This window comes from Falco biarmicus, chromosome 2, assembly GCF_023638135.1.
Source record: "Falco biarmicus isolate bFalBia1 chromosome 2, bFalBia1.pri, whole genome shotgun sequence".
In the NCBI taxonomy this organism is placed as follows: Eukaryota; Metazoa; Chordata; class Aves; order Falconiformes; family Falconidae; genus Falco; species Falco biarmicus.
This window is the reverse complement of record NC_079289.1, coordinates 118,736,658-118,760,646: the sequence shown is the minus strand read 5'-3', so window position 1 is coordinate 118,760,646 and position 23,989 is coordinate 118,736,658. Positions and strand designations below refer to the sequence as shown.

The 23,989-nt window shown below is 43.3% G+C and overlaps 1 protein-coding gene across 2 annotated transcripts in view; it reads right to left on the bottom strand.

Moving 5' to 3' along the window:
* GUCA1C (guanylate cyclase activator 1C) overlaps positions 1–8,545 on the bottom strand; it is a 34,938-nt gene extending 26,393 nt beyond the window's left edge. The window contains exon 1 of one of the 2 annotated variants that reach the window (XM_056329928.1): positions 8,208–8,545. In XM_056329928.1, the coding sequence (XP_056185903.1) occupies positions 8,208–8,411 (204 nt within the window). In that variant the 5' untranslated portion in view covers positions 8,412–8,545. Of the gene's footprint in view, positions 1–2,279; positions 2,548–8,207 lie in introns of those variants that run through there. The other variant, XM_056329929.1, reaches the window with a different exon arrangement.
* Positions 8,546–23,989: the final 15,444 nt, after the last annotated feature.

Below are 23,989 nucleotides of genomic sequence, written 5' to 3'. Positions count from 1 at the left end.
TTACAGACGCGATTTTGTGGGTGTTGTTAGCCACACATGCTACAGCGCACCGGTATCTGTGAATAACCAGCAGACCGTGCATAATGAAATAAGCCTTATCCTTCCCACAGAGCCATTTGTAGCGCGGTTGTTTTCATTTTAACGATTGTGGGAAGCGCTCTGAGATACTTTATGGTTTCTGTTTTGGGTTAAATACTTAACACAATGAGGCCCCGCTCTGGAAGGTGTTATTTTCATCAAGGTCTCTATTGCCAAAGAGATGTAGCCCCTGTCAGGAGAAGAAGTCAGGAATCCTTCCTTTTTGTAGCTATTGCACAACTCACTGATTCTCCTGCACTCGGGGCTGGCAAGCGCTGGGGCTGCTCCTTGCTTTGTGGGCATCGGGGAAGTGCAGTGGGGCTAACAACAGCTGTGTAAGGATGGAGAGGCAGCGTAAGGACTGTTAAAGTGTTATTTTTAAGTGGTCTTATTAGAAACGAAGTGAAGGAGTCCTCTCACCCAGGGAAAATCTGAGTGGCCACTGAAATAACCCTGGCTCCAACGGGGAGAAATAAAAAGGAAAGAAATCCCTAAAGTTTTGCATGCTGGTAGTCTGGGGAGGAAGGGGGTTTAGATTTATTGAAAATAATTTAAGTTAATAAATTGTTACAAAAGTCCCCAGAGGTTTTGTGTTAAGGATAGCATCTCTGAATGAACCCCCACGCCAATGACATTTTGATGCCACAAGCTGTTTTCATGAAGGATTTCAGCTTAAACAAATTGGATTTTTCCAGTTAATAATGTTACATATAGATCCTTAAACAACTCTAAATCCTAGCTTCCTCTTTTTATCTGCCTACGCAGCGCAGCTATTTGGAAGAACTTTGGATATGAAAGCATCCTTCCCTTCCCCTCCCCGCCACCCCAGCAGTAAAATCCACTGAGTAAAGCATTTTGGAGAGGGGAAAGCCAAGCCAATAGAGAGAGGCAGCAGTAAACATTTAATTAAAAGGAGAGGCTGTCTTCTCTAATTAGGTACCGCTATTTTGGTTGGAGATGTTCTCCTTCTTGGCGCCTGAAGTCTTTCCCAAAGCCAGCAGACACTGAGCAATGTGCATCTCCTAGGGCTCTGGCGGGCCAGGCAGGGGTGTGTTGCAGTTGCTGAATTGCACGGCAATATTTACACCTGGTGATCCCTGTCCAGGTGCTTCTCTGGGCCAGCAGAGAGGCAGCCCCTGCGGAGGGCCACCGCGAGGGGCTGGATCTGGCAGGGACCATGGCCAGCCTCTTCTCCCTCTTCCTGCAGCTGAGCAAGTGACCGCGCTTATTCCCGCATGTTGGTTTTGTCCAAGTATCGGCCCCATTTCGGATGGAGAAGGAATCTCTCGCTAAGATGTTAGCTGCCTTTTCAACGCTTGTCCCTGCGCAGCTTGCATTTCAGTTCCGCCAGGGTTTCAATTAGTGCACCAAGAAGGGATGAAACGCTATTTCCTCCTTCCACTCTTTGAACATTTTTTTTCCAACCCTTTATACTTGTGCTGAAATTTGGGTGGATTTTTTTTTACTTTTCATTTTTATATTTCACTTACTTCTTCCCTCTTCTGGAAAGCTGATATCTAATTTACCTTATTCCTGGCTCTTCCTGGGTTTTGACTGTACTTTTTCTGCTGCATTTCTTGATTCTTTCCATTTGTCTTTTGGAAGCAACAGTCTTCAGATTTCTGATCTCTACAATAAATCAAGTCTACCTTCCTTTTACTGCTCAGCTTTAAAAGTTGCTTTCTTTAAGAGGTGGGTAGGGAAGTGAAACAGCTATATTACTCTTTTACAAACTTTCCAAACAAGAATAAAAATTGTATTAATAAAATAAAGAAAAAAAATAGATTCATTGTAACTATAAAAAAAATGCAGCTCAATAGATTTGAACAGACTTTGCTTTGGAAATGGTGGGGAAACTAATTTCTAAAAAAGAGAGCGAGGATAAAAATATTCACACAATCTTCCAGTAGTGAAAGGCAGGAATATAAGGGGTTTAAGGCTCTTATCCAGGCCCACCTACAAAGAATCAAACGTGTTTAGTAGGTTTTGAAGAGCCCTTCTCTTAAACAACCTAAATGACATTGTAAGTGACTCAGTAAATCTGTTTTTCTCAGTTTAGGTAAAGCTGCTGGAAATTAATGAGGGGAAAAAAACAGTTCCCAGTTACCTACTGCTTCTTATGTGATATCACTAGGCCAAAGTCCTCTACTGTCCATGCTAACAGATACATTTCAGGATGAAAATAGAAGAAAATTTCTTACCTGATTCTTATCAAAGGTGTGAAACACCCGCTCAATATACGTGTTTGCCTGAGGGTTCATACCATGTAAACCCAGTATCGTCTTAAACTCGTAGAGACTAAGTTGCCCGGAGGGACAGTGGTCCATAAATTTCCTGTACCACTGGCTGTTTTCTGTTGCAGCAAAATCATCAGCTGATTCCCCTGCTCCCATTGCACCGTCCACCCTTGCTCTCTGGTGCTCCCGCGTTCCCTGGCTCACCTCCAGCAAGAAGTGAACCACAAACTGGGAGCTATGAAACTGTTGTAAACCTCTTAAAGATCCATGTGGATCTGGATTAGGTGAAAATAGAAACTCCATGGGATGGTGCTTCGTGACCTATTTGAACGCAAGCAGGCTTGTCAATAGGTGGTGGATCCTTCCCCCTGGCCAGGGCAACCTTGTTGTGTTCCCAGGGCTCAACATGCCTCTGCCATGGCTCACTTGAAAACAAAACGTGGCATTTGTGCTCGTTTTGGGCAAGATCCTTGGTCAGGTTCGCAGCCCTGGGACTCTTCCTAAACTTACAGTGCCTCGCACTAAAAATGCACTGGCTAAGGTGACTTTGTGTGCGTCCCAAACTATGAAATGGTGTTGCTGTGCTTTGTTTGGAGGGCTTTGCATTCAGCACCTTGGGAAACGAGGAGAATCGTAAATCCTGCGAGATACTAATGACGCATATGGTGACGCTGGTGTGCATTCTTCCAGCTGAAGGAAGATACATAAACAGACCAGACAGCATCATAACGTTAGCATTGAAAAAAAATGTTCTGATAAATGATTCCTCTCACAGGAAACATCAGGTTATTTAAATACAAAACCTGGTGAAATTCACACAGCAGAACTTGAAGAAAGCATATAAATCAGAAAATCAGGAAGGGGACTTTTTAACTGAAGGCAGACTCTTTGTGACTCTCCAATTAAAAGTGCAGACTCTGAATTTGACTTAACATCCCATCTAAACCAAGCATGTGATAAATACTTTTTGTCTAATCTTAAGGTAAAAAGAACTAGGAACATGTCCTTATGTATATAATTCTGAAACAGTAAGAGCGTGGGGAGGCACTAAGCAGTAATCATATTGCATTATTTGCATAATCCACTTAACACACGTGCTGTTCACACAGTCTTAGTGATGGGTTTTCAGATAATACAGTGGGAGAAATTTGAATATTTAAAGCCCGGCACTTTCAGTATCACAGAAACTGGAAGCTGGCAGAGGCACCTTCAGCAATTTCAGGTTGAGGGAGACACTCGCAGCACACCAAAGTGTGGTGTTTGCTTGGAATCTCACTTCCTAAATGCCAAACATGTGCTGCAAGAGATTAAATCCCAAATTCTTTTCCTCATCCAGTCATGTCAAAGACCTGGCAGTGATTTTAACCATCATGACAGTAGACAAAATCTTACCCTCTAACAGAAGAAAAATAACGTATAGACCTCAGGGAAAAAAAACAACAAACAACCCTCCCCCCCCCAACTAACTTTGCAATTTTCAACTTTGAAATATAATTGCACTGCAGAGGGCAGGACAGTCTGAACGATAATGATTTCTTGCATGTCTAAATGTTATGGCACTTCAGAACCTTGTATCATGTGTAGTTTCTTTCGAAACCAGTAAAAAGCATCTGCTTATTCTGTTAAGAAAGAGTTAAATAGTTTCTGCTGACCAAACCAGTTATTCCACTGAAGTGTAAGGGAGGGTGGTGTAGTGGGTTTCATCTGACTTGTGAAGAGCTGACTCATCTTGAAATAAGATCCTTTGGCTCTGCTAAGCATGGAAAGGAGTCCCGAGCTGGATTTCTGTATGGAGAGCAGAACCCAGAAGACGAATGCATTTTGACTGTACTACGCCTAAGTCATGCTCTTGTTAGAGAAGTGCTGATACAGTCAGAATGATCAAGAACCGCATGAGGATACGTTGCTGAGGAAGCCGATGCCAAGCCCTAAAGCCCCCCAAAGCATTACTCTTGGCCAGCTGCTACGCCAACAGCTCCTTCTTCTTCTCCTGTAAGTAAGCTGGCTCCCTGAGCCAGCCTGAGGGCCCATAGAATGGCCTCACTGGAAACATAAGTTGCAACAGATAAATATGTGCATCCTATTAAAGTAAGCAGGCGTGGTGTGAATCCCAGAGGGGAAGCTTCTGAAGTCCTGCCCTGTGGCTCGAGAGGTCCCGGTCCGGTTTGCCGCAGGCTTTTCAGTGAGGCTCTCACGACAAGACTTCGAGGCAAGAGAAAAATAAAACTGAGCTACAGCTTACCTAGATGCTCTGTGTCGTGCCTGAATCTTGTAGTTATACTGTTTTATACTCTTGTCATTTCATTAAAAATTATGCTGTTGCTATTTCATCAAAAATAGATATTCCCCCCCCCCGCCCCCCCCCCTTATTAAAAAAAGTAAAACATTCAGGTAAAACATCCTGGTTCACTTGATCCATTTCTCTAAGCATTTAAGCCTTTCCAGACACTGCATGATACAAATAGATTGGACTATGAAAAAAACTTGCCAGCCTTTTATCCGGTAGTAGTTGCCATATTCTTCATATTCTTTCCAGCTGAAGAAGGGTACAGACTGTACAGCCCCACATATACGACTACCCTAAATGTGCCATTCCAGTTCTGCCTCATACATAACTGTCCCTGGGCCTATTGCTGCAACAGCTCAATTAAGAAAACATACAATAAAATCTGCGCCTCAGATTACAGTAGCTGATGAAGGGTTGTTACAACATCTTGCAGAACTGGAAATGAGTATCAGATCTTTAGCAGGAGCTCATTATTAAATAATGAAGTTATAAGCCTAGCATAAGCAGTTTTATAGCGGATTTTATGAAGCCCTGAAGGCCAAATCGCTGCTTAATTTCATTAAAATGGGGGGAAGGCTTCCAAACGGATGAAACATTGAAACATCTTTTCCTTTCTAACATGGAACATTAATTAAACAAGCTCTTCTGGGAACAGCAAAACAGAAAGCCTAAATTTGTACAGGCTTTGTCTTTTGTCCCCTGAATCTCTGGCCCCTGGTACCCCAGCTCCAGCCAGCATCCTCACGGGGCAGGAGGGAACCCATGCCTGGGTGTTCTGCCAGCTGCCAGCTGCTGCCCTGACAAGGAATAAAAAGCTGAATTCTGCATGAGCGGGGCTGCCACTCGGCGTGTGTCCCTGTGACCCAGCTGCCAATTTCTGTGAAAACTTTAGGAACCAATGAGATGAAATGCCTGCTTTTTGAAATTTCGTTGAAATATGACGATTGATTAAAAAGTCACATGGAAACAGGAGAAGGGGGGCAGAGACTGATGGATAGGATCAAGTAACAGTCAAACTCTGATGTGGGAATAACCTGACAGGTTTAAGGAGTATGTCTTAATATTCATCAGATAACTTGAGCAAGCTTCTCCCTGGCTGCTAAGCTATTTGTACCGGGAGGGGGCTCCTGCAATTAGTAACTTGTAAAAAACCAAAAGACACCCTCTGAAAACGAAAAAAAAAAAAAAAAAAAAGAAAACCAACAAAAAAAAAAAAAACAACTAAACAACTCCCCACCTTTCTGGTTTGGAGCTTTTCCCATGTTTAGACAGGTTCCAGGTTCACCAAGGGCTTGTCTTCATACAGAGTGACTAGCTACATGTGCAAATTATTTTTCCCTCACAGAAAAGTACTTTATATAATCTAGCTATAGGAAAGTATTCTTCGCAGCTGTAACACGTTGGATTGCAATAGTTGAAGTATATAAAAAGCAAAGGGCAGCATCTATGTGCACATTCTCAATACTATAAGCAATATAAACAAGCGAAGAAAATGTGGGTTTGATTACAGACAGTATTACAAAGACTACAAATAGGAGAGAAAGCTGAATGGGGTAAGGTGGTAAAGAACAACTGCACCCTGAAAGTTTGTATCTAATTTATTTTGTACCCTCTGCCTGTACTGGATGCACCATTTACCAAGTGCAAGAGATATTTTCAAATATATAGTCCAAGCTCAGCAGCAGTGGTGAGTACTCCTCAGCATTTCTGTTGGCACAAAGTGATCTGAAGGGGACTTTCTTCTTCCCTCTCCACACCCTCAGCTATGTCGTGACATTCAGTTTCCCCACACCCATGGTCAGTCCTGCACTGCTATGCTAGTGTCTTGGCAGAAGCCTGATTTTCTGGATGTATTTATTTCATGTTCCCCTTTTTTTTGAAAAGTAACTAAAAGCAGCTGCAGGCTCAACTTCCTGCAATGTCCTCAAGTCACTACCTGCTTTGAAAGTATTTGTCTAAAATAAATTTTGGAAATATTTCCAAATATTTTTCAAGAGCACTGAAATGTCAAGGGCTTTTTGCAGTACACGTTGAAGCTGACCTGAAAAGGCTCTTAAATGAGCTCAGACACTGTCCATGCCTGTTACCCAACAAAATTAGCACCAGTAGGGCTTCACCAGGGAACATAGTGCATCAATTTATTAATTGAAAAGAACACGGTAAGTTGACAATTTCTGCCAGCCATGTGCCATATTTATGGACTAGAGGTTTGCTCATCATCTGTAATTATCACATCTATTGAATTAGCTGATGCTACTTGGTCTAATTCCAGTATATTTAACCATCTAATTGATTGGGGGTGTGTGTGCGTGTGTGGAGAAAAGAGCATGCGATGAGCCTGGGTTTATAGGAAATCTTAACTGACAATTAGGTAAGAAAGAATTACATGATACCAAAAGCACAAGCAGAAGCAGGTGTGGGGCTGGAAATACACATAGCAAGAAAAAGGTGTAACAAAAGATACCAACTCTGGGAATTCTTAGTCTACTGGGCACCATACAGGAGATTAAAAATTGGATGTAAACCCACACAAGGTACCTTATACTCTCAGCATTTTTCGAAACAAATATAATTCATTTCATAATAAAGAACAGAAAGGCCATTTCTGGAAATTGAAACTGTCTGGAGTAGTTCTGGCTACAATTTGGACCAGTTTTAACCCGCCACAGAAGTAATTCATGTAATGTAATAAGACATTTGTCATTACATCCCTGAATTCATTGAGATCAATGGTGTGAGTAGAGAACACTAATGGTGGTTTTTGTTTTCTTTTTTAAAATAAGTTTTTATACCATGATGGGCCCATCTGTTCTATTAGCTGGAAGCAGCCTTTGCTTGTGTAGTATTGACAGTTCAGCCTAAACCTTATTTCAGTCAAGGACAAACACTTTTGTAGGAATTACAAATGACTCTCTGCTTCTTTTGTAACATTTGATAGAAAGTGTTATTTTGTCCTAAGGGGAAAATAACAAGGCACAGTCTTCTTGGATGGGTCTCATGGCTAGAAGGAACCTGTACAAACACCCAGTTGGAGGAACATAAGACAGCAACGCAACTAGCAGCTGCTGGATGCCTTTGGGATGACCTAGGATGTTAGACATTAAAATTGGGATGATGGATCAAAACCGGACAGATGCATCTTTGGAAAGGGGAGATTGACTGATACCAAACTAAACCACAGAAGGTGCTTGGAATGGATCCAACAACAGAAGGAATCATGTTGTGTCTTAAAGCATTAGTATCTATGAATCCAGCCGAACACTTACTGCTTTAAAAATAGTTTTCCAAGCACACTTATATAAATAAAACTTCCAAATATTCACACACAGTGTAAATAATAATAAAAATCTGGGTTTCAAAGACAAGAAACCATTCAACATGTATTAGAATGATTGTATGCAGTCTTCAAAATGGCAAATGTACCGGGAACAGAGCATTCGGAATTGTTTGCCTGCCACTCATTTTTATTTGCCCATAGTTTTCTGTTGAATCACCTGTGAATAACTTCCATCACCTCTGAACATTCAGCACTGCCAGCCCTCTGAGACATGGCGCTGAAGGAATACAGCTGTAAGAAAACCGGGAAGGTAAGGATGAATTCTTACCTTATTCATGTCAAACGTGTGAAATACTTGTTCAACGTAGTTGTTAGCTTCTGGAGTAAGTCCATGTAGATCCAGGACATGTTTAAATTCATGCAGACAGAGTTGTCCAGATGGGCACTCCTTCATAAATTTTGTGTACCAGTGGTGAATTTCCATAGCATTTATGTCATCTGCTGAGCCGGCAGCACCCATAGCATCAAACATACCAAGTAACCTTTCTCAGTATTTATTCATACAAATTCTTCCTGCCCAAGAATGAACATTCAAACACCAACTCTGCCTTTGAGAGCCACTTTAAACCTCTTACAGATTGCTACCGATATAGACTAAGTAAATATAGCACCCTAGCAAGATTACTGGTGCCCAGTTTTAGTGCGCCGTGGTTTTATCAGCTGATTACCATCTTTATGCACAATCATGTCTGCAAAGCCTTAGTAGGGGCACAAGGACCGATTATGCCGATTCTCGTCTGGTGTCGGCGTCTGCAGTGCTAAAGCTGTGCAAACCGGATGAATATTGAATAAGCAACACACCGGGACTTTGAGAGTAGTTTCTAAGCATTTATTTTAATAATTCACAAGGTTTTAACTAAACCTTCAGTCCCATTTTAATACTTGGGCGCGTTTTGTGCAGCTGCCTTGTAACAGTGGACTTTTCATTTTTATCACTTCTATACAAACTGTGGTCCAGATCTTACCTTACGGGCCAAAACCGCAGCATGATTTGACTTGGATAACCTGAAAAAAAATTAAAGCAGCTATACACTAAGCACAAAAAACTTGCCAGTGTCTTTAGACAGCACTTTGACAAGCATCTAAGTCTTGCGTAAGCCGACGTCATCCCAAAACCTGCTCCCCTGCTGCCACTGCTCATTCCATCCCATGCTTTCCCTTCCCTTGGGCCAGCCAGAGTGTTTGTGGTTGCACTTGGGAGCAGCTGTAAGAACAGCTGCTTGAGCTAAAATGTCCTCTGGGCCAGGGTTCAGGCTGGTTCAGTCGCAGAAGCAGTATCAATAGCCATGAGAGACAAATTTGGTCTCAAAACCGCAAAGAAATGGGATGCTACTGTTGGGCTTGTCACGAAACCTGGTTTTTGGGTGACAGGAGGGATGCAGTGGTGCACCTCTTGGGTGTGCCCGGGGAGGACGGTGTACCCAAACCGGGGACAGCTGCCCCTGCAGCAGAAGGCTTTGGGCAGGCTCTGTGTCACAGCATACGGGTTCAGGTAGTCATCCAGTATTTTGACCTCTCTTTAATTCTTTGGACAAATAAAGAGCTGGGACGCACTAATCATGTAAGGTCAGAGTTGCGAAATATTTCTCAGAAGTAGGTACAAGCCTTTGCTGCAAAAGGTGGCAGGGACAGAGCAAGCTGGGCCGTCTGGAACAGGCTTTCGGTGCCTATTTATAACTACGTTACATAAACCAGAGCCTGCAGCCCGTCAGGGCAACGCTGCTGAGGAGGGAGGGAAGGGGGAGAAAGCATACCTGGGTGCCTGGAGGACTTCAACAGCAACGTGGACTGTAGCTATCATTAAAACATGATTTTTCTAATCTCTCGTCTTCCCTCGCACTGCTTTCAGCAGTCTCCCCGGAGCAATATGAGCTGTCTGCTAACATGCTGTCAGTGACAGGATCAGGGGCTTCGATACCGGGGAGCAGCAGGGATTACCTATGTAAAATACTGAATAAAGCAAGAATAAATCTGAAACATGTGAAGTGGTATTTGGAAGTACTCCACTTCAAAATATCACTAGCAGGCAAAGAATGCTGCATTTGTAAAGAACCAAGAACAGCAAGCAAAAGAAAGGTAGCTTGAAGTAGCAATCTTCAGTCTTTCATCATGCATCATCAAATCCAAATTTTCAATAGCTAGTAATTGGAAATGCCGACACAGAATTTTCAAAGTTCATACCTACCAAATTGCTTGTTCAATAAAAAAGAGGAAGTGTTTTAAAATTCAAATGTTACTCACACTTCCATTTTTTCCCAGAAATAACAGCAGTATTCAAAGGAAAAAAAAATCAAGGATGTCAACCATAGGTTTTGGAAGCCAGACAATTAGGTTTTTTTGCAAATACAGGAGCCTGCAATCATTTTTTGTACATTTTCATTTTCAAATGTCCTTCTGAAAAAAGGAACAGCATAAGTGTGAGTATCAAAGACCAAGCATCTCAGTCCTTGAAAATATGCATATTTCTTTCATACGGCATGGAAGGATCTCCTCCCTCTGTTGTGTTTGTCCTTATGGAAGACAAGGTTAAAACACCAGAGAAATCCACATTTTATTTAACTCTTCAAGATAATCATCAAGCTGTTCTAAACTATCTATTTGATGAATCTGAAAAAAAGCCCCTTAACTTTTACACTGCAGCATTTGACAAAATAAGGCTATGAAGAAGCACGACTTGCTTATCAGCAAAGGTCATAGTTAAAAACCAAGAGGGAACACCCAGAAGACTTGAAGAAGCAATAGCCCAAAATAAAATGGAAACGTGGAAGCTAGAATTAATTGCAAGCGGGAGAACTAACTGCTTTTAAAGGAGTTCTTGTACAGGCCACGTTGCCGTTAAGATAGCTTTCCTGGGGGATTATAGCAATGGAGCACGCACAGATTAGAAGGGCTGTGCTCGCAACACTGTTCTTTTTAGCAATTTAATACTATCCTCACTTTCACTCTGAGGAAAAGGTACTTCTTTAGTTAAAGGACAAATTTCTCCGACTTGTCATATCTGAACATGCAGGTTAGCTGGGGATTATATCCCTGCGCGTGTGTGACCCTACAAAGCCCAGAGGTAGAACAAGGGAGAATGCAGAAGTAGTGGAGAACTTGTGTGGTAGGTCTGCAGGCAATGTGGCAGCAAGGGGGTGGGAAGCAGCTCAACGAGGAGAAGAAGCACATAGCGAACAGCCTGGCAGGACTTTGAGAACGTAAGGCACTTCAAGAAAGGATGAAAAAAAAAGCAGTATAATTCTGCCATAAAAGAAGTGTGAGGCCTGGAAAGAAGCAGCTGAGTTTACACATTGAGAGTGAAACCCAGATTTTAATTCCAAAGACTTAAATCTGGTATCAACAGTTATACACAGAAACCTATTGCCTGAGTAGCGCCTGTATCAAACATAGACCGTGTGCTTAGTATCCTCTGGATGTGATTGGGAAAAAACCAAACCCCAAACAACAACCAGGTCACCTGGAGCCTCCCAGCACTGCAGCAGATGGCACCTGCGCTTAGACCATCGTGTGTGATGGCAATGACTACAGGCTACTGACACAGGGTATGAAACAAAAGCCCCTGAGGCTCTAATAAACTGTGTCTAGGAAATGTCAAGCTTGCTGTGCGTGATGCTATGAATTATAGGGAGAAATGCGGTGAAACATTTGGAACATAAAAGTTACAGACAATGAGGACAATGATACCAGGGCAGAGAAATGTACAGCTGTTTTATGGAGGAGCTTCAAGGGACTAAACCCTGACCCCAGCTCTTTCCCCATAGCAGAGTTCTCACTGCATCTCTCTCAGCGTTATATATGAGCACCATCAGCCTCTGCAGTCCACGGGAATGAGATGCTTGGCCTTTAAGGATGCAGGAAGACAACACCATTTAGAATTTTTATCTGACCCCTTTGCTACGGTGACAGGCAATGATCTTAACTGCTGCCATAGAAATCGCAGGTCGCAGAACTGAAAAGTCTTGTTTTCCTTTAACCTCAGGAGAGCCTTTCTGGAGGTCTTTGAAATATTCCTGCAAAATAATTTGAGAAAGGATCACTCCGATTTCTTTAAAAAAGAAAGAAGAGTGTTTGTGTAATTGTACTGTGGAACTGATTGCCACAAGGTGGTATGGAGGCTAGAAGTAAGTGCGAGTTCCACAAGGAATTAGACAATTTCATGGAGGAAAATCCCATCAAACCCACTTATTAAACTTGTTACTTGATGGAGTGGCCATAGGCTGCTGGAAGCGGAGAGGGTGGTGGAGGGGTACCCGCTCGCTGGGCACGTGCTCCTGGCTTTTGCCAGAGACAGGCGAGTGGACCACAGGTGCTTGTGACCTGACTAGTGAAGCCTGGCTATTTTTACATGCCAGGCATGACCCAAAGAGTGTTTAATTGGCTTATCTTTATCCAGCTGGTGGCCAGACAGACGGAATGAAGTGCAATCATTTTTGAAAAAATGATGCTGTTTCTAAGGTCCTGTCTTAGGTGGATGAGTGGGTCCAATGCAGGTAAACCCCATTTACTTGTAATTTGCGCATTGATCATAAAAGCGCTGATGTAAAGTGTTTTTTCTGTACAGCTTCTATTTGCATCTTTCCATCTTTTTTTTTTTTTTTTTTTCACACAGGCTTAGTGCTTCCTTATTAGGACTCTTGGCTTTAGTTTGGCTGTAATCTTCTCAGTGTGCTTCTATGTAAAAATATGCAACTCTGAATACCCACTAATCAGTGGCTTATTATTGTGTTATGTCCTATAGCTGTTTTTTTTAAAGTGACGAACCAATACATACGCAGAAATCTGTCTTCTGCCATCATAATGCACACAGGGACAAAACTGATATAAGCTAATAAGAGAACAAAAATCAGAGTTGTGATACCCTACACGGAGGAGATGACTAGGTGGCAGTTAACCTGTAATTCTTCCTCTTCTGTTGTTTTTATTATTAATAATTAATTTGCTGTGGTTCTCATAAACTTTATTAGGTAGCTTTTAAAATTAGATTTGTGGGTGGTTTCTAAATTATTGGTAAAGTTACTTAAGTAATATTCTAATGCTTCTAAAGCCCTTTATAAAGTATTAAAGTGACATCATTGTCTTTCTGGGACTCTTACACAACCCAGACACTATTTTATCTTTAAGAAAAACTAAACAAAAGGCAACCATCCCCTTCCTCCCACCCTAACTGGAAAAAAGAGATAGGATAAATACAAGTTATTCCTCCTTCAGCAGGATAGTAAAGATCATAAAATTCACCAAAAGATACTAATGAGACAATTTAGCAATTCATACTTGTCAAGTGATTACACAAACTTAAATTGAAGAACATGCAGAACATGCTTAGCACCGCTAGCCTTGAAAAGAAATCTCAGTCAGTCATATTTTGGTTTGATAGCAGTAATCGCGTCTAATCTGTAAATCCCTGCTGGGGCAGAGCCTGGGATTACCTGCGCGGCGGGGTGGGTGCAGCGTGCACGGCACCGGGACTGGCAGCGCCCGGAGCAGCAGGGGCCGGCGGGGCAGCGGGGCTGGCTGGGCAGGGGGCGCAGGTCCGGGACCCCTGGCCAGCTGCTCCCCACGTTGCCCACACACCATCCCTGGGCGGCCGCCTGAGCCATCTGGATGCAGCTCCGCTTACCTCCGGTCATGCACCTAACTCTGGAAGCCCAGGACAGGCCATGCTTGTCTTCTTTTGTTCAATAACTAGAAATACTTGAAATTAAATGTAAGGTACCCTGGGAAGGCACTTCAGTAACTCTGCCATCCTCCCCCTCAGGCTGCTCAGTTTTCCTTGGACGCCTGTGTTTGCAGCTTGCAGCTTTGCTGCAGTTTGCTAGAGTGCTTTGCAGATGCAGAAGCGAGGGACAGAATTTTTCCTCTCTATTTATTTATTTATTAATGGAATGAAATAGTCTTTCAAATCTAAAGAGACTGTTTTGTTTCCTGTCCTGACTAAAGGCAACCCTGCCCTGCACTCCCTTTAAAATATATTTATAATAACTACTGTACACGTTGCTCTGCATGTAGAAAACGACTAGTTAATAAACCATCGTGGTTAATTACCCATAACAGAAGATGTGCAAACAGTGGCCTGTAAGGTACATCCGTGGCTCATGTCTGGGCACAGCAATGGACTCAGTATGGACTCAGGTGATATGTATATATATAATATATATATAAAAGTATATATAAGAATATATATAAATAACTTTATAGTGTGTCCAAAACATTTTATCCAAACCTTTGATGGCTGCAATGCCAGTTTTTACATTATTGAGGTAAGACTGAAAAAAACTTGTGTTTTCTCCCTCCTATTCTTCTGTCAAAAGGACCCAAATAGTTGAGAGCAAGATCTGCGAATGGAATAGGACAAAGAAAACAAAAAGGAAATTGATATCTTTTTATCCTACTATCGGCATTTGGTATTACATGCTGAGAGGCAATACACAAAAATAAAACCAGCATGGAATTAAATTAAAAAAAAAAGATGTGGGAAAATCTTTTGACCTTTTGTAGTTCATATTCCTCCAGAGGATTTTCATCACCACTGTGCTATGCAGCACTGACTGTGCTGCAAAGTCGTCTCACACTGCCACGGCAACCGCAAAGATCATTCCTGACTGCTGTAGCTCTTGACAGATTTTAAGATATGAAAAAGTATCAGTAGGCACAACATTTATTCAAGTAGTGTTTTTTTTTCCCCCTGAGTACTGACAAAGAGTATTCCTCTGCGTTTCGGCCTGAAAAACTGACAAAAATACGTGCTGGAGACTTTACTCTCCACACAGAAACTGCACTCTGAGTAAGGCGGCACAGCCTTGGGACTTTTAGGAGAGGCATGTACGTGCTTAATCAGCACATGCAATTAAAATAAAGGCACGGGAAATCTGGTAGAGTTTAGAAAGTACAGATCACTGTTTGCAGACAGTTTTGCTGATGTATTACAGATTTCTTTTTTTCATTTTTAAAGTATTTTCATTGTCATGCAATAGGCCAGCACATCAGCATTCACTGTTAAGGGTAAACTGCTTGAACTCTAAGTGCTGAAAAATTGGATTCAGATTTGCCAGCAAAATTTGAAAAGAAACAAAGAAGCGATCGAAGTTCCAAAGCCATTTGAAGGTTTGATTTCATGAAAAGAAGCATTCCCTCTAGCTTAAGAAGTGGAGGTCACATATTCCGATTGTGAAAACAAGTAGGTTCCTCTCAGCCGTTACACTTAGGTGGAAATTGAGACCTCAACCGATCTTCCAGTCTCATGAGATGGCATTTTAAGAAAGTCTCGGACCTGTTCCAGACTTCCCTTTTCTAGACAATACAATCTCCACTGAACTGGTAGAGGGTCCCAGGAAGATATGGGATGACAGAAAAAAATTCTCATTCCTTAAAAATCACACATTCAACGTGCAACAGCGAGCATGAAGCTTTTGCCAAATTCTTTTCCATAATGGGTACAAAAAGCGAAAAATATTCTTAAGTACTCCAGGTTCATTTACTTAATAAACCAGACCTCATCCTTGACAAGCACATCGCAGTGAAACATGTGAACTCTTGACAGCAAGTGCAGTTTGCACAAGCCTGGAAAGCTGACCTTTAATAGAATAATATTGCTTCTCTCTCGGTGCCTAAAAACCACCGTGTTGATGAGATTTGCCTAATACACAAGATACACCTCATAGAGCAATTCCTCTAACTCTGAAGATTTACTCTAAGAACTACCCTGGCTTTACACTAATGAGTTTGAGACCAATTTCCCAGTCTGTTATCAAAGAAATTAGTCTACTCACAATGCCCCCAAAATTTCACAAAAAAAAAAAACATTTCAGTGAACTAAATTCTTTCTGCATTTATCTTTTGATAGTCTTGATGGCCACCGTATTTTGCAACAATAGCTGAAAGCTAAAGCTCTGCTCAGGTTTTCTGAATTAGGCTTAACCTTTTTACCTACCTCACGTAATTTAAGGCGGTTCCCCAGAGTATTAAACGTACTTCAATTAATAAATTCAAAAATACAAATAAAAAAATTCTCTTTTCCTTGGAAAGCAGCATCCACAAAGAATAATTACACCTATCTAGTGGCACATCATCCTGGAACAGAGACGAATTTAATTAATTTTTTTTTTTTACCTGGGTGTAGCATGATTCTGACTTCTTTAATTATTCAGGAGGAATCTCTGGTTGTTCTTACTTAGAAGTAAAAATAGTATTTACATTCTGGAGGTGAGCATTATGTGTGTGTGTAAAAGAAGTCAAGAGAAGTCTGTAAAGGAACAACAACTAACGAAAGCAAATAGAGAAAGGAGAGGACACCAGTGAAGTTCAGGAGGGTATGGAAGCCCTAGGTGAGCAAACTCTTTGCTGTCAGCTGGTGAATAACAGCATTTTCACAGCTGAGTTCTCCTCCTACGCCTTAAAGGTGACATTGGGGTATCTAAAAATAATAAAGGCCAGGACAACCGATAAACCTGCCCTGTGATACTGATATAGGTTTCAAATCCTTTGATCTAAAATGAAGCTCACCAGCAGAACCATAGCAGGCTGTTCAATTCTGTAGATCATTTCCAGAGAAAGTTTGAAAACCTGGAGTTTGTTCCTGTGACAGACCTCAGAGGATGTGAATGTGCACTTTGGACACCCAGCTGCTGGCATCTTCCAGTAACAGAAGCCCCCAGTAAACATGCATAGGTAATGAACATTCCTGAAGCTGCACAACAGCTTAGGACAAAATACAAAAAGGTACCTGAAAACAGATCGATGTGTCTCTTGGGTCCTTGATGGGGAAGCGATTGAACCTTTGCATGAAAATACCTGCTTTGCCTTTCACCTTAAAGGCGTCTGGAAGCTCTTCCCTTTCTACATTGAGTTAGCAATATGTAGAAGCTGGGGGAAAGCAGCTGTTTAGCAGGGCAGGGTGAGCTGCAGCTTCTCTGAACAGCCCTGTAGCCCCGTCCTCCGAGTGTGCCGTGCAGCTGCAAAGCTTTAGAAATAAGTGTGAGACACTTTTTCCACAGACAAAACATAGCAACTAAGCACATGTAACGTGTATAATCAGCCTGAATAGCTGTACGTACCAAGAGTGACTCCTAAAGCATACCAGCGTCTGTTGTAAACGACCATGGTGGGTTGACCGTGGCTGGCTGCCAGGTGCCCACCCGACCGCTCTCTTATTCTGCCTCCTCAGCAGGATGGGGGAGAAAATAAGATGAAAAAACTCAGGTTGAGATAGAGATGGGGAGATCACTTACCAATTACTGTCATGAGCAAAACACTTGACTTGGAGAAAATTACCTTAATTTAAATTAAATTAGAATTCAGTTAGTTCCCAATTAAAATAGAGTATCATGCTGAGAAAGACAGACAGGCAAATAAAGCCACCACATTCCCCACAGCCCCTCTTTTTTCCATGCTCAACTTCATCCTCTCATTCCTGACCCCCCTCCCTCCTCCCCCTGAGCAGCGAAGGGGATGGAGAATGGGGGCTGCCATCAGTCCACAGCAGCTCCTCCCTGCCTCTCCTTCCTCCGCATTCTTTTCCCCTTCTCAGGGTGGCCCCTTCCCACGGGCTGCAGTTCTTCAGGATAAACCTGCTCCAGCGTGGGCTCTCCATTGGACGCAGCTCCTTCAGGGCATGTCCAGCTGCTCCAGTGCGGTCTCCTCCAGGGGCTGCAGAGGAATCTCTGCTCAGACACCTGGAGAACATCCTCCTCTCCTCCTCCTGCTCTGACTTTGATGGCTGCAGGGCTGTGTCTCACACTCTTCCCCTCCTCACTGTGCAGTATTTTGTTCTTTCTTGCAGACACTTTTCCCAAGACACCATCATCTTGGCTGCGGGGCTCAGCTGTGCCCTGCGGCTGGGACTGGCTGTGTCCAGCACGGGGCAGCCCACCCGCCCGTGACAGAGGCTGCGCAGAGCCCCCAGCGCATCGACACCTGCACCCCCTGCACTGCTTCAAGCAAACTTCAGTATGGCCGAGATGGAGACAAAAGCAGACACTGCCTGCACTGAAAAACGGGAGAGGGAAATCACTTCCCTTCCAAGCTCATTGGGAAAACTGCATCCATGCGCGCCTTGATACCAGTTCTGTAACGTCTTCATGTCTCTGTGTGTTGGTTGGTGTCACTGTGGTTTCCAATGAAATGGGAACGGTACCTGCATCTGTATGTCAGAAGCACTTAAGAAAGCAGGATATTTCCCCCTATTTAGAAAGCATCTTTTTATTGTTTTGTTTTGTTTGTTGGGTTGGTTTTTCTGTTTGGTTTTTTTTTTTTTTTTTTTTTTTTTAATTACACCTGTATGGACCTTTTCCAGTGGAAGATACTTTTATTCTAAGTGAATGTAATCAGGCAGCTGTAGGTTCCCATACTGTAAAAGCAGATGTTTACATCCTCCATGGGCATGCAGGTAACCTGCTGTCTTGATAGCTTACATCTGGCAAGAAACCACAGCAGAACTCCAAGAAGTTCAATGACAATCAAATCAAATACATGTCAGTGATGAAGATTTCTAAAGCACCAAGGCCAGGAAAGTCACCTCCTGGTCACTTGGGGCATTATTACAAAGGACCATGGCTGGAGGCGAAGCTCTCCCCCGGTACAGTGGAGGCAAATAAACTGTCTGTAACAAATGAAACTGTGCTTTTAAACACAGCAAGGCTTTAATTTCTTGTTGCTTGGTCAGAGCTTTTATGCAGAAAGATTAAAATCATACACAAGAAATGTGCTTACAAGACTTCAGTGCACACCATTCTGCTAGAAGAACTAGCAGAAAATTTACGTAGTGGGCAGTTTCCAATTTAGTACGCTTTTAAGTAGCAGAAAACTTCTCAGTTTTATGAAGATTAATTCTGTTTATTCAGCCAGCTGTATAAGATGATACTAAACCATCTGGCAGCCATAGTGTGTAATTTGGTGTTTAAAATTAAAGGACTGGACAGCAGGACAACCATTTATACTATCCAACGTGTCTTCACTCCGTGCCTGTGCTATCCGATGCCACCAATGTGTCATCCACATAGTGCCAGCAGCAGAACAGTGAGCTTGATTTTTTTTTTTTTTTAATTTATTTTAATTTTACATCAGTGATGGAAAATGGCCATGTTTTGCAAACCACTTCCTTGTATTTCAGCTAGGAAGCTGAGCACAGAGAGGGATTTGTCTCAGAGCTGCAGCGAAACCATGCCGGGGTCAGCAGTGCCGACCTGGCTTAGTCACTTGGCATCTGAGGGGTGAAGTCCCCTCCCGCTCCACTCGCTTTGTCCTTGGAAGGGATGCCCCAGGGCTGTCTGCTGCTGCGGGGATGCCACAGCTTCCATCGAGTGCCGTACAGTGTATTTACTTGTGTCACTGCGTGCGGTGGTTGTGAGTTCAGTAGAAGTAGGAAGAGAAAGGATGAAGGACGGTCGTCTTTCAGAGAAAGTATTCATGTTGCCTAGTCTGCATTGCCTAATAACTCTGCCTGAATTACTGAATGCCTGAAGATGGATGCAAATCCATCACGGATGCCTTTTCAATAAACGAAGGGCAAGCCCAGTCACAGACAGAGGCCTAACTCACCTGGAAATTACTGCAGGCTCCTGCCAGACCCTACCTTACACATTCAACTACCGTGCCACTGCACTTAGAGAGTAAGGGAGGCTGGCTTCTGACAAGCTTAATTTTACCTGCAAAAAGTCTGAGTGTAAAGGCTGGCACTGGCGGCATTTCAGGTGCCGGTGCTCCTGGCCTTACGGCAGCCGTGCTTTCCCATAGGACGGTGTCGGCAGGCTGGGTCTAAGGCATTTCTCCCTATCAGCAAACAAGCCACCTTAGGGAACCGCTGGCAATTCTGGCAATTTTATTGGACAGCTGCTCTGTTTCAGGCCCATGATAACGATAAGGCTGCAGTATCACACTTATAAGACGCACGTGAAGAGAGCATTTAGTGCATGAACTGAGATCTGACAGTTCAGCCGCAGCGTGCTCCTGCTCATTTGCAAACTGCATCTGCCGCATCAAAGAATAAACAAACAAAACACAGCAGTTTTTCCTCTGTCAAAGTTATAAAAAGGTTTTGCAGTGATTTCAACACTTCCTCTAATTTAGGAATTATTTTTCTCCTCTCAGAAAATGACTTGGAGCAATTATATTAACATTCTTCATGATGTTGCTGGCCACAGCAACTACTCACTGGAACAGAAATGTCGTCATTTTGCCAACAAACGTCTTCATATCTCTTTTTCACTGCACAAGTTGATAATCTTTAAATAAGAAGCCTGGTTAAGTTTAGTCTGCTTAATCTTAGTTCCTGCCTATATTTTTTTCTTTCTTCTTTTAAGAAGACTCTGCTAAGATATGCTTTGTCCAGTGGCTGTTTAATGTAAGAGACTCCTGGCGAGCAGAAGCCTACTGTGGGACCAGATGCTCTTTATACCTGACCTAGAGTGTCTTGCTTTTAATGACCAGTGTTAAGAGGAGCATGGAATATGTCCCTAATTCTGTCATTTGCTCGGCACATCACTCCATTTTGTTTCAGGAGATAAATGGCCTGAAAACATCTAAAACTCTTTTTGCTTCAGTCTTCAGAACCTGACATAACACGTTGCTTTTTACCACAGAGCAGACAGTCTCAGAAGGCAAATCTGCAAGTGACTCGGTTTGGTGTTTTACTCCCTATGTGAAACACATAGTGCACGACGAGGCAAATTAAAAATGCAGTAAAAAATTAAAGAGTTGCAAAAAGAGTTTCAATAGCACTGCTACCACAATGCAACTAATTTAAATTCTAAAAGCAGCATTTCAAAGTTATACTCCCAACTCCCCATTCCTCCTCCAAGCCTGGTAGAAATACATTTGCCAAAAACTTACGTATTCAACTTATGCTGTTTCCTGACCACTGAGTTCAGCACTAAACCAAAGATTTCCTCCCTCATCCAAGGTCAAACTACTCGCAGCTTCACTTTTAATTCAATTCACTGTCCAGAGGAAGGAACAGTCTTTCACTCCCTGAAAAACAGCCCTGAGCACCCGCAGAGAGTGGGGCTATTCCTGGCTTCAGAGGGAGACATAAGAGGTAGTAAGAGAGGGAAAATCCTCATTTCACCCTGCTAAATCCACTGCTGCACTTGGTGATGTGACAGGAAAAGAGCCAAATACCTGCCACCTTCATCCTGCTGAAGTGCTGAAACCAGGATCAGAGTTATATAAATGTTGTACAATGGGAATTCAACTTGCCAAGGGAGGAATCTCCCCGTTCCCTTCCTTATTAAAATCACGGCTCATGCAGCTCAATAGCATTGCCCCAACGTGAACAAAAATCACGCAGAACCCAAGTCCTCCAGGTAGTAACTCTCACCCAAGCACAGTCTGACAAGAGCACGCTCCAGGAGATCTACGTGCACCTGAAACTCTCTGCTTAGGGTAAAAATGTCAGGGTACAAATCCTAGACCGGTGAAAACTCGATCAGATGTTTGTCATGTTCTGGGTACTTTGCGCAGTGCTCAAACTTTTATATTTCTGCATAAGGCTCTGAAGCACAGACTTAAATTGGGTTCTGACCTGCCTGCCCACAGGATGAGCACAGCAGGACTGCTCAGATGTTCACCGTAGAAAAGCTTACCTTAAACGAGAGGGTGGCATTTCCACTGTCCTCCTCCACGCGCACAGGGAAGATCCCACGAATGCTGTCACTGCATCGGCTTCCCACCTAACAGTGCAGACTCCTTCAGCATGCTAAATAAGCAGAGAACAGAGTCAACTCAAAGCAAGCCAGAGGTACCACGCTGCCATGGGGAGTGTCAAACTAAAACCTGGAATGGGGGAGACCACACCATCCTTATTTTTGAGTCAAGGTGTGGAAGCGGGTGAAACCTCCACTGGACAGAAGGTGCTGGCTCCAGGGCTGCAGACTGGGAGCTCCAGTTTTCTCCAGCCCAGCTGCACAACCCTAAAGTGCACTTGGTCCTGAAAGCAGGGAGTAAGGCGCTGTCGTGGTTTAACCCCGGCCGGTAACTGAGCCCCATGCAGCTCACTGCCCCTCACCCAGGGGGATGGGGAGGGGAGTCGGAAAGGAATGGGAAACTCGTGGGTTGAGATAAGAACAATTTGTAAGTAAAGTAAAAGCCGTCCATGTGAGCAAAGCAAACCAAGGGATTCATTCGCTGCTCCCCAAGGGCAGGCAGGGGCTCAGCCATCCCCGGGACAGCTGGGCTCCAGCACACGTTGCAGTTACTTGGGAAGACAAACACCGTAACGCTGAACGTCCCCTGCTTCCTCCTTCTTCCCCCAGCTTATATACTCAGCGTGACGCCATACGCTATGGAACATCCCTCTGGCTAGTTCAGGTCAGCTGTCCTGGCTGTGTCCTCTCCCAATTTCTTGTGCTCCCCCCAGCTCTCTCGCTGGCAGGGCCCAAGAAACTGAAGAGTCCTTGACTTGGTGTAAACATCACCCAGCAACAGCCAAAACCATCAGTGTGTTATCAGCGTCGTTCTCACCCCAAATCCAAACCACAGCACAGCACCAGATACTAGGGAGAAAATTAACTCTGTCCCAGCTGAAACCAGGACAGGGGCACCTGCGCCAGCCTCTTTGGTCAGGGAGCAGAAGAAGCGCATTTAGAGTCGTAAGAGCCAAGTGGAAGGAAAGGGCTGGCAGAAGGGCTTGCATGTGGTGCTAATGAGGTGCTTTGCAGTGCCTGGGTGGCATCTGCTTTGCATATGGGGCTGGTGACCCAGACTAGGCACCACCGAACCACTGCTGAAACTGGGGGTGCTCACAGCTGCAGCTCCCATCACGTGGTGAGGGGCCATGGGACACTGCCTGGGGCTTTGGATGGCCCCTCTTCAGTCTTCCTTCCCCACCTGCCTGCAGCACCGGTGAGTAAGAGAGCATCAGGGTGGCAGAGCTTTGGGGTTTCCACATGAGCTGTGGCTTTCCTTAGCCCACGGAGATGTCCCACTGCCTTAGTTGCTCTTTTTCTGCTGTTTCAGCCTGGTGCTGAGGGTGGAAGGTCCATCCAAGGCACAGCAGAGTGATGTCCAACACAAAAGGAGAAAGAACTCTTTCCCATAAAATCTGATGGGGGATGTCAAGTTGAGCTGGTTTTGGGTGTTCCTCATCTGTCACCATCCCGATACTTTCCTTGCCCTTTCTCACTGGTCAGGGTATCTCAAACAAGCTCTTGAGCATGCCAGAGCTTTGCAGAGCCTTGCAGGTCAAGTAGGTCTGAGCCTTTCCAAATTGTGACAGTACTAATGCCTCTCAGGAAGAGTTTGGAAGAAGTGGAGTGAAAGCAGCTCAGGTATTAAACATCTGCTTTTGCTTTGGGAACAAGAGTATATGTTTCCTGGAAAAGCATGGTCTCCCTGACATCCGGAGTGCAATACGCACAAGTGTAAGCCAGGGAAATACTGCTAAACGTAAGTGTTTTGCCAGCTAGAGCTCAATAATACCAGACAGGGATGAACAGAAGGCAGCCTTCAACCTATTCTTTCATCCAACAGAAGGCAGGTACTTTTGTACTAGGAAGACAAGTCAATTAGAGTTGTAAATTTTACTAAAGAGCAAATAAGTGGTTGGTGGAGTGAAACCTTAGAACTTTATTAGCTTACACGTGCAAAACCAAACAAGTAAAAGGTGAATATGCACTTTTGTGAAGAAATAAAGAAGGTGGGAAATAAACTAAATCCCTTAAGAAACAGCTAGTGTTAGGTGTTTAGGATTTTTTTAAAAACTGTTGGATATTTTGTATGAATAAATGATCTTGTATTTTAGTACTGACAAGCCAATATTCTGACTGTTACCCTCTCCACAAACATTAAATTACTTTGGGAACTCTGCTAATAATAAAGCTTTATTCAGTGGGTTTCCTTTCACTGCATTTTAAGAGAAGTGCATGAGAAAATTCAAAGCAACAATTCCCAGTTTTGATACATACTGTTAAGTGCAGAAATGGATACTGCACACAGCAACAGTCCAAGATACCACATAAATATAAACGATCGAGGTACCACAGAAAACATATTTGTCCAGACACTGCCTTATTCTGCTGTAGCATTATTTTAATGCCTACATTAGTGTTCCTGAAGTACCTT